We start from the raw sequence: 13774 nt of genomic DNA, 5'->3' as shown, positions 1-13774 counted from the left end.
TAGGCAAGACTGATGAAAGTCAGCTTCATCGGATATCTGATGAAAAAATCCATTGGTTCGTTTTCATCAGACGAACCGATCGTGTGTACAGGGCATAATATTCATTTAGATATGTAAGAATCCATTTAACATGGTTTCCTATAGGACACATTCACATCTATGCTTTTATCAGCTGCTGCATTTCTGGAAAGGGTCAGGGACTTTTTTAAAAGCAAAACAGTGCTTTTTGGTTCAATAGACTTCAACGGAGAAGCAGCAGAAAAGTATGTAGTGCGTTTTTGCCACAATGTACGTTTTTTAAATCCACCAGACAACGAACTGGCCAAAAAATTAAAAAAACACATACAAAAAGCAAAACGCATGAAAAAAATGCATCAAAAACTACTGCTGAAACGGATCAAAAGTGAACTGCATAGGTGTTTTCTATGAGTGTAAATATTATTAGATGCATCACCCATTGTACTGGACAATGGATGGTTAGGGATGAGCTTCGTATTCGAGTCGAACTCACATTCGACTCGAACATCGTATGTTCGATCGTTCGTCGAATTACAAACGTTTTGGGCCGTTCGCGCCAAATTCCAGTGGCGTTTCATGGCCCATAATTCACTGCGGCAGTGCATTGCTGGCTGATGATTGGCCAAGCATGCACTATGACCCGCATGCTTGGCCAATCACAGCTTACAAAAAACGGAGAGCCATAATTGACCAAAGCCAGGGTGGTTTTGGCCAATTATGGCTCAAGGGGTTTAGTACACGCCCCACACTATAAAAGGCCGCCTGCAGGTTGGCCTTGTGTAGTGTGTTGCGGTGGTTAAGAGAGAGAGAGAGTGTGTAATTTTTAGTAGGTAGATAGAGAAGGCAGGCAGGCAGACTAGTCAGTTAAAGTTAGTGTGTAGAGGATATATATGCATCCCAGGTGTTGTATATATATTTATGCACTGTATAGTTTAGCTAGATCTGCTCTTCCTAATTTACTGACAGGCAGGCAGGTGATTGTGCTAGCTGCAGTATTCTCACGTGGTGTACTGTCTGTGTCCTCTGCAGTGTGCACCTAAAGCTATGTGGTGTGTGTACTGTCCGTGTCCTCTGCAGTGTGCACCTAAAGTTACGTGGTGTGTACTGCCTGTGTCCTCTGCAGTGTGCACCTAAAGCTATGTGGTGTGTGTACTGCCTGTGTCCTCTGCAGTGTGCACATAAAGCTACGTGGTGTGTACTGCCTGTGTCCTCTGCAGTGTGCACCTAAAGCTACGTGGTGTGTGTACTGCCTGTGTCCTCTGCACATTGTGCACCTAAAGCTACGTGGTGTGTACTGTCGGTGTCCTCTGCACATTGTGCACCTAACGTAAAGCTGGTGTTTCTCATATTTATTCCTAGAGTCAGGGATCTGCTCATATTAATACTACAGGCAGAGGATATTGCTGCAAGTACTTTCACGTGGTGTACTGTCTGTGTCCTCTGCAGTGTGCACCTAAAGCTACGTGGTGTGTGTACTGTCTGCTATTTTTCTCAATGATTTTCATCCATATTGCAGGGACCAGACATTACATTAAAGCCGCAAGCAGTTTAAATTACTTTTTTCTTATAGTAATCTCATTTTGTGCAGGGACAGTTCTAAACACGTGCCACTTCACAGGCACACTATAGACACCCAGCAGGTACAATATTTAAAGGAATTTTTATTTTATTTTTTTCACTTTAAGCATCATTAAAATCACTGCTCCAGAAAAAACGACAGTTTTTAAAACTTTTTTTTCCATTGATACATGTTCCCTGGGACAAGACCCGGGTTCTCAAAGACGTTTTACGAGAATAACTTGCATATTAGGCTTTAAAATGAGCACTTTTGAATTCGAACGTTCAAGTCCCATAGACGTCAATGGGGTTATAAATGTTTGCGCGAACGGTCGGTCCGTTCGAAGGATCACAGAGGTTTCAGAAGTGTGAAACATTGATAGTTGTGGGTTTGTGAAAAGAAGCTCATTGGTGTCCTCAAATAATGGCACATTAATACTTGGAATCTGGAAGAACGTCTCTGCCTTGAGGTTATAAGCCTGAAATGTAATGTGGATGAAAGTATTGTATTATTTACAGGATGTGAGAGAATTTTTGCATAGTATGTTTCCAAAGCATCTAATCCTTATTAAATCAAGCTGTGTTACACAAACATTTAGGCTGGGTTTACACTGGTATGACGTATGCTCCAACTTTGGGAGCACATGTCGCATGACATGTGAAAATCAATGTTTCCCTATGGGAGCCGTCTTAACTGGTTGGTCCGACTTTGAAAATGCTCCCTGCACTACTTTGGTCTGACTTTGATCCTACTTCAGTCCATTGAATATGACTGAAGTCGGAATAAAGTCGGATCACTGTCTTGACTGATCCGACTTTGGCATGCCACTTGTGCTCTGATGATCTTGAAGGGGAACTCCATGCCAAATAAAAAAAAAAAAAAAAACAGCATAGGTTGCCCCTCCAAGACCATACCATGCCCTTGGTCTGGCATGGATTTTAAGGGGAACCCCCCCATGCCGAAAAAAACATGTGGGGTCCCCCCGAAATCCATACCAGACCCTATACCATACTAATGCTGGGTGTGCGGTGTGCCACTACTTATATTGGCATGGGGCGAGGTCACCGGGTGACGTCACCCGGTGACCGCTTGTCCCCACCCCCTTTCCTGACCTGCTGGGCTGCGTGCTCGGATAAGGGTCTGGTAGGAATTTTGGGGGATGGTATGGTCTTGGAGGGGGAACCCATGCCGTTTTTTTTTTTTTTATTTGGCATGGAGTTCCCACTAAAGATTCATACCAGACACAGTGCCTGGTATTGTCAGGGATCAAAGTAGGATCCCTGTTCATTGAAGGTGGACGGATGTTGGACTTCAAGTCGCAGGGCAAAGTCGGATCCACAGTCATACGTACCAGTCATACCAGTGTGAACCCAGCCAAAGACATATTGTAATATACCATACATACATTGTGTAGAGACCACTTCCACAATGGAGTACATTCTGTAATTTATTTGAAGTTTTTCTTTACAGTTTTATTGGACCTTCTTCTTCCAATGTCCAATAAAAGTATGAAAGACTGTTATTTGCCTTTTTAGATTGCTCAGTGAAAAAAAGGTATATCCTTGTTTCTAGACATCAAAATTTGAATGATCTTTGGCAATTAATAATTAACAATCGTCAAATAATGAATTATCAGTTGCATAGTTTTGTGTGAACTACAACCTTGCTCTGCTGAAACCTGTCAAGTCAGACAACAATGAATCGCATTACATTTTGCACTACATTTGTCAGTGTTATTGAGCAATCCTACATTGACTTTGTGAAAAAATGCAGTGGGGCAGTAATTTAAGACTCAATAAATATGTAATCCTTCAGCCTTCTTAAATCACAATAACACAGCTTTTCCTTTTTCTTTTGTCCTAGCTTTGGTTGTAAGATTTCTGACAAAAAGGTTTATTGGAGACTACGAAGCAAACACTGGTAAGTTTGAAAAGAGGGTGGAGAGGGAGATTAATTACCCATCATGTGCTTACAAAATGAGAACACTGCAAATTCTACTTTGTGTTAACAGTTAAAATGCACAAGATTAATTACTGAAAATCAATATTATGTAAAAAGACGCACCTTGCCTGTCATTTACCTGGCCCTACTTTTGCTTTTTTTTAAGACCGGGAGCACCGTAGACAAAAAAAGGCTATATTTAATAATGGACTCTAGGGTGTATGCATTCTGGTTCTTTGTATCATAGTCTATTTTCGTATCTGTCTTTTTTTGGTAATGTAATGTGTCCTTCTTCATTGAAAAACATAATTCCAAATAGTGGTGATAAGTGATGATTGCACTTTCAGTGTCCTTACCCCTTACTGCTCCCCAAGTGGTTTGTTTATAGATTCTTCAAGATTAAGCACGCTGCTATCTGTGCAACTATGCCACAGTTTTCACTTACCTTTTTTTTTTTAATCCAACAAAATTTTATTTAGTTTAGTTTACAGAGGTACAAGGTATACAAAGTCCCCTTAACAGTGCGGGGAAAATAAAGATCTGCAGCGAGACAGCCACTTACTCAGAATACATCTATGAACAGGAGGTAAACCCCCCCCCCCCCCCAGCAAGTCAAACATTTCCCTCCCGACAATTGGCTCAATGCCCACCTCACCCAATATTAATGCCCAGAAGCCTGTCCATCACCAGGTCCACAGGGGCCAGACCCGGCACATCCAGCCACTTTGCCCATAACTTCTCAAATTTTTGGGCATTACCCCTGTGTTGATATATCATCTTCTCCATCCTCAGCACTGTCCCAATGTTATTGATCCATTCAGCCAGCGTCGGAGGAGCCTCGGCCTTCCAGTGAACCATAATAAGCTTCCTAGCTTGGAACAAGACCCTTTGCACCGCCTCCCTGTCCATCTCCTCCCATTCATACTCCTCCAGAGCCCCCAAGAGACAAGCCCTCGGGTCCTGCGGAAGAGACACTCCAAATGCTGAGTTGATGGTACTCACGACTCCCGCCCAATATGTGTGGAGTTTTGGGCATCTCCACAGCATATGTATCAGGTCTCCATGGTCTCTCTTGCACCTGGTGCAGGTAGGGTCGAGCTGTGGGTTCATTCTATGGAGTCTGTGAGGGGTATAATAGATTCGTAACAAAATGTACAGTTGCGTGAGCCTCTGTGAGACATTCAGTGAGCACTTGCCTACTGCCTGAAAAATTTCCTCCCATTGTTCCCCGTCCAAGTCCCCTGCATCTGCTTCCCACCTTTCCCGTATCTTCAGGGGATGCTGCTTCATCACATACTGTAACAGGATGGCATAGCATTGGGAGATAAAGCCCTTAGACGTCCCAGCCTCCCCCAGAAGATCAAAAGCAGGGGTCGGCGACAGGCACCACTCAGAGGAGCGACCCTGTGCCGCCACTGCGTGTCTCAACTGTATGTATGAGAAGTACATGGACTGTGGCAGGCCAAACGCCTCCCGCAATTCCGGAAACGTGCGAAGTACCCCGTTTCGGAATATTTGGGTAAGGTGTGTAATCCCATAGTGTTTCCACCTGGCACCGGACTGTAATTTAGCCAGTTCAGTGTACGTGTCATTTAGCCATATGGGACTGTACTTCGTGTAACCCTCTGCGCCTTGGACATATTTAACCTTATTCCATACCTTCTGAATCAGACTAAATGTGGGGAGCTTCTTGTGCGGTCTAGCAAATGCCTGCGCCTCCAACGCCTCAGGGATCGGACCTCCGCCCACGGTGTGCTCCATAAGCCTCTGAGCCGAGGACCGCACCGTCGGCCGAAACATGCCAACCAGCTGCTGCATCTGAGCCGCCAAATAGTATAGCCAGGGGTTTGGCAGCGCCAATCCCCCGCTATCTTTAGGTCTCTGCAGGTGTTCCAACTTAATCCTAGGGTTCTTATCCTTCCAGATAAGTCCCCGAAAAATACTGTTCACGGTATGAAAGACTTTCAGGGGGATGACCATGGGGGTGTTGTGTAGAAAGTACAGTAGTTGCGGCATGAGTATCATCTTGATTAGATTCACCCTCCCAGCAACCGACAGAAGCAGGGCCTTCCAAGTTTTAACCTTATCCCTAAACCTCAGCAACAGGGGGGAAATATTTAGATGTATGAAATCTCGTGGCCGGGCCGTTACCTGTACCCCTAGATATTTAAAGGATGAAGTAATGGATAAGGGGCAAACAGCGTTAATTACTTGTGTGTCATCACCATCCAACAGAAGCAGTGCTGACTTTGTCCAGTTTATGAGCAAGCCAGAGAATTTTCCAAACTCTGTGATTGCCATCATAGCCTCTCTAAGGGAGGAGTCCGTGTCTCCCAGCAGAAGAAGCGTATCATCAGCATACAACATCACCTTTTCCTGCATGTCGCCATAGCAAAAACCGGTGATGCGGGGGTTAGCCCTGATACTAATGGCCAGCGGCTCAATAGCCAGGGCAAAGAGGAGGGGGGACAGGGGGCAACCCTGCCGTGTCCCCCTCCTCAGTGCAAAGCCCGCCGACAACGAGCCAAATGTCCGTATCGCTGCCTGCGGCTGGCTGTACAGCAGCCGCACCCAGGAAATGTAAATAGGGCCAAATCCGAATTTCCGCAAAACGGTCCAAAGATAATTCCAATCGATACTATCGAAGGCTTTTGTTGCGTCTAAGGATAGTAGAGCCCTACTGCCCATGTTGTCTGCCCGCGCTTGTATATTAAGGAACAACCTTCTCAAATTAACCGCCGTTGATTTGTTAGGCATGAACCCGGCTTGGTATCCATGTACTATAGAAGTCACCACCCCATTTAGCCGGATGGCGAGCACCTTGGCCAGGATCTTAACGTCACTCTGTAATAAGGAAATGGGACGGTAGGCCCCCGGGTCCACGGGATCCTTGCCTGGCTTAAGTAACAGTACTATATTTGCTTTGGACATGGAAGGGGGCAAAGTCCCTCCCTCCCTGGCGCTGTTAAAAACCTGCAAAAGCTGTGGCAGCAACACCCCCGAATACTGTTTGTATACCTCCATGGGCAGCCCATCCTCCCCCGGGGCTTTACAATTAGGGAAGGCACTGACTGCCTCTTGCAGTTCCTCAACAGTAACCGGTTTCTCCAGCGAAATACGCTGATTAGCTGACAGTCCCGGGAAGGTCAATTGGGTCAAATATAGCTCCAGATCCTCCTGGGTATATGCCGCGCCGGAACTGTACAGGGCTTCATAGAAACCCGCCAGTTCCTGCATAATCTGGTCTGGCTGAGAGACTACCCCTCCTGACCTAGCTCTAATAGCCCCTATCTCAGGTGACCGTTGATGAGAGTTCGCAATCCGTGCCAGTATACGGCCGGTTTTCTCACCCTCCTCAAAAAACGCCTGTTTGGCAAAGAATCTCTTCTTTTCTGCTGACGAGGAGAGCAACTGCTGGTAGGCGGATTGAGCCGCCTGCCAGGACTCCCTGGCCAAATCAGAAGGATCTGTAATGTAAGCCCGCTCCATTTCCTGGACCCTGTTCTCCACTTCTATCAGTAATGCAGCAGAGGCCCTCTTCACCCCAGTCACTTCCCGTATGAGGAGGCCCCTAAGATATGCCTTAAAGGCATCCCACTGTAGCACATTTCATTCCACCCCCTCCTCCGCAACAAAATACCTCCGTATACTTTCCTCTATTTCGGTATGGGATCTAATCAATTTCAACCAAAATGCATTCAGCTTCCATGGTGCCTTAACCAGGTTCCCCTGCGGTGCCACGCAGAGTTGCACCACCAGGGCCGAGTGATCCGACACACTACGGGGCCTATGCGACAGGTCTGCTATCAGTGGAAGCATGCTTGCGTTACCCACCCCCAGGTCTATCCTGGACAGGCAGCCATGCGTCTTCGAAAAGCACGTGAACTGCCTGCCCCCTGGATTACGGTGCCTCCAGATATCAGTCCAGCCCACCTCTTGCAACAACCGCGCCAGGGGAGTACTCCTAGCGAGGGCAGAGGGTCTAGGGCACGGATGTCTATCCGCCACCTGGTCCAGACAGCAATTAAAGTCGCCGATCACGAGCAACGGAACCTCCGGCCTGCCCCCTAAAAAGGAGAGGAGGAGCCTGAGCACCGCTGCCGTGAACGGCGGGGGGATGTAAACACACGCCAATACACAAATCAATGTACCAATTTTGCAATGGATGAATACATAGCGACCTTCAGAGTCTACCGCACTGTCAGTTTTCACTTACCTTAGTGAAAGCCTGTCCACATCCTGACAGATATGTAGGTCTATGCAGGGCCAATCCTGGGGTCACAGGCACCTGGGTGCAGAAATATTTCTGGCGCCCCCACAAAGGGGGCGTGGTCATCTTACCAACTCCTCCCCTTTACAAATGTTTCTATGGCAATGACTCAAACACAGAGATGCTCCCCTAAGAAGTCTTTGTTACCCTGGGATCCTCCCATGATCTTTTAACAATAAAGAAAATACTGGAAGAGCGTACACTAATGAGACCTGGAGGGGAACCTCTCTGATACTGTTAGGAAGTGCCCCAGACATAGTACTGTAGACATGATACAAGAGATGGTCAGAGACTGCAATCATAGTACAGGAGATGGTCAGAGAGTGTAGACATATTACAGGAGACAGTCAGTGACTGGAGATATAATACAGAAGATGGTCAGAGACTGCAGACATATTCCAGGAGACAGTCAGAGACTGCAGATATAATACAGGAGATGGTCAGAGACTGCAGTTCCTATTGACATAAGTAGATAATGGCCGATCGGCTCTCACCTGACCCAGCGATACAGCAACAACGGTTCCTCTGATCAGAAGTCAGCTCACTCTGAATTGCTCATAGGTACTCCGCTGGGTAGAGCCCAGATCTGTATTCTGGCAAAGACTCCATTCCTTTCTCTGCCAGGGATGGCACCAGGCTGTGTGGCTTTCCCTCTGGTGGCGCACGGCAGTGGGGTTCTCTCTCTGATGGTGTTCTCTCAGCACTGTCCTCTCCCTCTGGAGTCCTGGGTGCACTTCCCTGAAAGCTTTCCTGGGGTCCTGGCTCTCTCTCTCCCATTCAGCTGAACATGCCGTGTGGGCTGCAGTTTCTTTGTTACAGTGGGGCTGCCAGTCCTCGAACTACAAGTCCCACAATCCTCTTCTCTGCTCCCTTTTCTATTCTATTTCTTCCCTGGCCAATATGAAGGCAGGGAAAAAACATAAAGGGTGGCTGTGCTGGCAAGCGCTGCTCACTAGTACAGCATTGCGCGCGAAGAGAAGGAGGAGAGGGAGTGGGAGGAGGAATGAAGAGCCCGCAGCTGCAGTGGCGTCACTAGGGTTGTTGTCACCCGGTGAGGTAAAACATGGTGTCACCCCCCTTCCACCACCTATAGTTGCCCCTCAGTACAGACCCCCTCCACTAAGTATAGACCCCCTCCGTCAGTGCAGACTCCTAACTAAGTATAAACCCCCTCCCTCAGTACAGACCCCCCAGGACAAATCACCCCCCCATTAGTACAGACACCCCCAGGGACAAATCCTCCCCCCTCAATTAGTACAGACCCCCCTCCATTAGTACAGACCCTCCTCTATTAAGTACAGACCCCCCTCAGGACAAACCACCCCCTCCATTAGTACAGACCCCCCCAGGACAAGACACCCCTCAATTAGTACAGACCCCCTTCCAGTAGTAAAGACCGCCCCCAGAACAACCCCCGCCCCCCATTAGTACAGACCCCCAGGACAAACCAATCCCCCTCTATTAGTACAAACTCCCCATGACAAACCCCCCTATTAGTACCGACTCCCCCAGGACAAACCTCCCATTAGTACAGATTCCCCCCCCCCCCCCAGGACAAATCCCTCCCTCCATTAGTACAGACACCCCCAGAACAAACCCTTATCTCCATTAGTGCAGACCCACCAGGACAACCCCCCCCCCCATTAGTACAGACCCCCCAGGACAAACCCCCCATTAGTACAGACTCCTCCCAGGACAAACCACCCATTAGTACAGACTCCTCCCAGGACAAACCCCCCTCTCCATTAATACAGACATCCCCAGGACAAACTCACCTCTCCATTAGTACAGACCCCCCAGGACAGTCCCCCATTAGTACAGACTCCCCCAGGACAAACCCCCCTCCATTAGTACAGACTCCCCCCAGGACAAACCCCCCTCCATTAGTACAGACCTCCCTCAGGACAAACCCCCCCCAGTAGTACAGACCCCCCCCGGACAACCCCCCTCCATTAGTACAGACCCACAGGACAAACCACCCCCTCCATTAGTACAGACCCAACCAGGACAACAAAAAAACATTAGAACAGACCCCAGAACAAACCCCCCCCATTAGTGCAGACCCCCCAGAACAACCCCCCCCCCATTAGTACCGACCCCCCAGGATAAACCCCCCATTAGTGCATAACCCAGGACAAGCCCCCCTATTAGTACAGACTCCCCCCAGGACAAACCACCCCATTAGTACCGACCCCCCAGGATAAACCCCCCATTAGTGCATACCCCCAGGACAAGCCCCCCCTCATTAGTACAGCCCCCCATTAGTACAGACTTCCCCCAGGACAAACCACCCCATTAGTGCAGAGCCCCCCAGGACAAACCCCCCCCATTAGTACAGACCCCCAGGACAAACCCCTCCATTAGTACAAACTCCCCCCATTAGTACAGACTCCCCCCATTAGTACAGACTCCCCCCATTAGTACAGACTCCCCCCAGGACAAACCACCCCATTAGTACCGACCCCCCAGGATAAACCCCCCATTAGTACATACCCCCAGGACAAGCCCCCCCCATTAGTACAGCCCCCCATTAGTACAGACTTCCCCCAGGACAAACCACCCCATTAGTGCAGAGCCCCCCAGGACAAACCCCCCCATTAGTACAGACCCCCAGGACAAACCCCTCCATTAGTACAAACTCCCCCCATTAGTGCAGACCCCTGGGACAACCCCCCCCCCCCATTAGTACAGACTCCCCCCAGGAAAAAAAAACGCCCCCTACATTACTACAGACCCCCCAGGACAAACCCCCCCTCCCTCCCTCCATTACAGTACAACACCCGGGCGGCAGCTGCAGAGGAGGAGACAGTCAGTGTGCAGCCGCGCCGCCCGGGTGGATCACAGATCGCCGCAGACAGGATTATTTTCTATGACACAGAGGCGCCGCGCAGAATGTGTCAGGCATGGACCGCCCCCTCAGCGACGTCAGCGTCTCTCCACATTAAGCCGCTCCGATCTCCAGATTCTTCACTCCCCTCCTCTAGCAGGAGGAGGAGGGGGGGGGGCAGCCATGTATAGGACAAACACAGCGGCGGCGGTGGCGGCGGGGAGAGCCGCCGGCCCGCCGCTCTACACTAACAAGGAGAGGAGAATAATTGAGGGGAGCAATCTGGCGCTTCAGCGCTCCCACCTCTGTGGCGCCTGGGTGCACTGCACCCAGTGCACCCCGGGTAGGATCGGCCCTGGGTCTATGTAGTATAAAGGTCTACTCAATTGGAAGTACATTTTCAGTGTGAAAAAACAGCACTAAACCAAATAATGTGCACACAAAAAATACACACAATAGTAAATAAAAGCTGCAACTAAAAAAAAAAAAAAACTGTAAGTGAAAATCTAGAATACACTATAGGCAGCGCTAATTTTGCTAAAACAAGTAAGATATATACGAAAATATTTATGTATGCATTTTTAAGTGCAGAAAACAAATATGAAAGTCATATATGAAGAGTAATCCAATATAATAAATAAGTGTCCTTTCCACCATCAGTTCATAAGTAAAAGCTAAAACAAAAAAAATGCTCCGCTTTAAATCAGTAAATATGCTCAACTTTATGGCTGTGATTTAGATTCCCCTCGCCGATGGTGCACATTCCTTTGGTCAGCCTAAACTCACCAAAACAGATGGACTTTGCAACAAAAGGTCAAAAAGCGCATTCAGATGTATTATGTCTTTATCTTCTGTCTCCCAGACCCAGATGTACTCCATTCATGAGAGAGAACAGAGATTGGATATTATTGTGTAAAACCATAAAAACTGTACATTATTACATAAGATAAAATATTGCACTCACATTTGTAGGCACATATCAACAGCATAAATACTCATAAAAAGCTGCCGCCACTCCATTGGCTGTACAAGGAGCCGCTGGGCGCTCCACCTTGTAAATTTTGCATAGCTAGTATATCTAGGAAGATTGTGCAGTCAGGTTGTAATGTGTGTCTAGCTTAAATCGTAACCCACTTTACAATCTCTTCTTTCAAACAATCTTTTAAAAGTTGAATTTTATCATATTCCATTTTTATACTGTTCAACTTAAAGTGAGTGTAAACCACATATACACAGTGAAGTGAACAGCCTCAGATAATACACAGAGATTAAACAAATCCTTCTACATAAGTTTTACTTGTATATCTGCTGTTTTCATCTTTCTACACTCTTTAGAAAGTGAAGATCGTGTTACAAATCGTGCTTCCTCATTCAGCAGTGTGAAGGGAGTCTGGGCATACACTGTGTGTAAGCTGATTGGCAGAAAGGCACCCCCCCCCCCACATAGGCAGAGAAACAAAGAAACTTGCAGAGCAGTACTGTGAATAGACCAGCTCTTTGCTTATGTATCTCTAAGTATCCTCCCCAAAACAAATTTCCAGCTGCTTTTATCTCCTGTGTCGAGGGGAACTTGTCAGAAGTTATCATACTGATAACAGAAGAACGGAGCAGCAGAAAGACACGGGACCTACAGCTTTGGAGGGAGATAAGTAAACACTAAAGATATATGTGCCCAGGTCAGATTTCTTGAATAGGGTTTACAACCACTTTAAGCTAAGCATATTGTGCAGTCACGCTATAACATATGTGAACTACTGAGCACACTTACCAAAGGTGAGTGTATCAATATCCTAAATTGTTAAAGCGGAGGTCTACCATAAATACAAAATTTGAGAAAAAGGCTCCAAATTGTTATTTTTATTTTTTTATATACTTACCAGAAATAGCTGTTACTAGGCAGATTGTCCTTATCTGCCACTTCCTATTCCACGGTAGTCTTTATTCTTCTCCTCCTCTTGTTGTCTTCGGGGACATTTGGGCGCGCTGTCTTCTGGCACCTGCGTGTGTCCCAGAAGACAGTCGGCCATTCACAAAGCATTGCGCGACTCGCACATGCGCAGTAGGAAACAGGCAGTGAAGCCACAAGGCTCCACTGCCTGTTTCCCTTACTTCGAATGGCGGCACAGGGACCCGATCCAATGGACGGATTGGCCTTGGGCGCCAAAACATCGCAGGCACCCTGGACAGGTAAGTGTGCTTATTAAAAGTCAGCAGCTACCGTGTTTGTTAGCTTCTGATTTTAAAAAAAAAAATGTTAACAGCTGGACCTCTGCTTTAAGTAGCCCTTCATGATGAGCCTGGGATACAGATGCACTGGGGGTGATTTACTAAAGGCAAATGGATTGTGCACTTTGCAAGTGCAGTTGCTCCAGAGCTTAGTAAATGAGGTAAAGCTTAACTTTGCAAAGAATACCCTATCACATGCAAGGAAAATAAAAAACAGCATTTTGCTTGCATATGATTGGATAATGGAAACCAGATGAGCTTCCCCTCATTTACAAAGCTGGAGCAACTGCACGTTCAAAGTGCACAGTCTGTTTGCCTTTGGTAAATCAACCCCCTGTTTAATTGGGAGGTGTAAGGCATTGCACAGAATAGAGCGCTGTAAAGTGTAACACAGGTATGAGGCATTGTGTAAAATACAGAGATTTGAGGCACTATGAATAACAGAGATATATTAAGTATTGCTTGTAAAATAGAGTTATGAAGCACCACATGTAATGGATCTAAAAAAAAAAAAAATAATGTATTTATATACAGTATCTCACAGAAGTTAGTACACCTCTCACATTTTTGTAAATATTTTAATATATCTTTTCATGTGACAACACTGAAGAAATGACACTTTTCTACAATGTAAAGTAGTAAGTGTACAGCTTGTATAACAGTGTAAATTTGCTGTCCCCTCAAAATAACTCGACACACAGCCATTAACGGCTAAACTGCTGGCAACAAAAGTGAGTACACCCCTAAGTGAAAATGTCCAAATTGACCCCAAAGTGTCAATATTTTTTGTGGCCACCATTATTTTTCAGCACTGCCTTAACCCTCTTGGGCATGAAGTTCACCAGAGCTTCACAGGTTGCCACTGTAGTCCTCTTCCATGACGACATCACGGAGCTGATGAATGTTAGAGACCTTACGCTCCTCCACTTTCTGT

The 13774-nt window shown here is 46.9% G+C and overlaps 1 protein-coding gene across 1 annotated transcript in view; it reads left to right on the top strand.

Annotated features, from left to right (window-relative positions):
• Positions 1-13774, top strand: part of LOC120913774 (ras-like protein family member 11A-like) — a 69065-nt gene that overhangs the window by 7136 nt on the left and 48155 nt on the right. Inside the window, exon 2 of the mRNA XM_040323978.1 lies at positions 3440-3496. Within this exon, the coding sequence (XP_040179912.1) occupies positions 3440-3496 (57 nt within the window). The remainder of the gene's footprint in view (positions 1-3439; positions 3497-13774) is intronic.

Source organism: Rana temporaria, chromosome 9, assembly GCF_905171775.1.
Source record: "Rana temporaria chromosome 9, aRanTem1.1, whole genome shotgun sequence".
Classification (NCBI taxonomy): domain Eukaryota; kingdom Metazoa; phylum Chordata; class Amphibia; order Anura; family Ranidae; genus Rana; species Rana temporaria.
The sequence above is the reverse complement of the archived record's forward strand: the minus strand, read 5'-3'. Positions and strand labels throughout refer to the sequence as shown.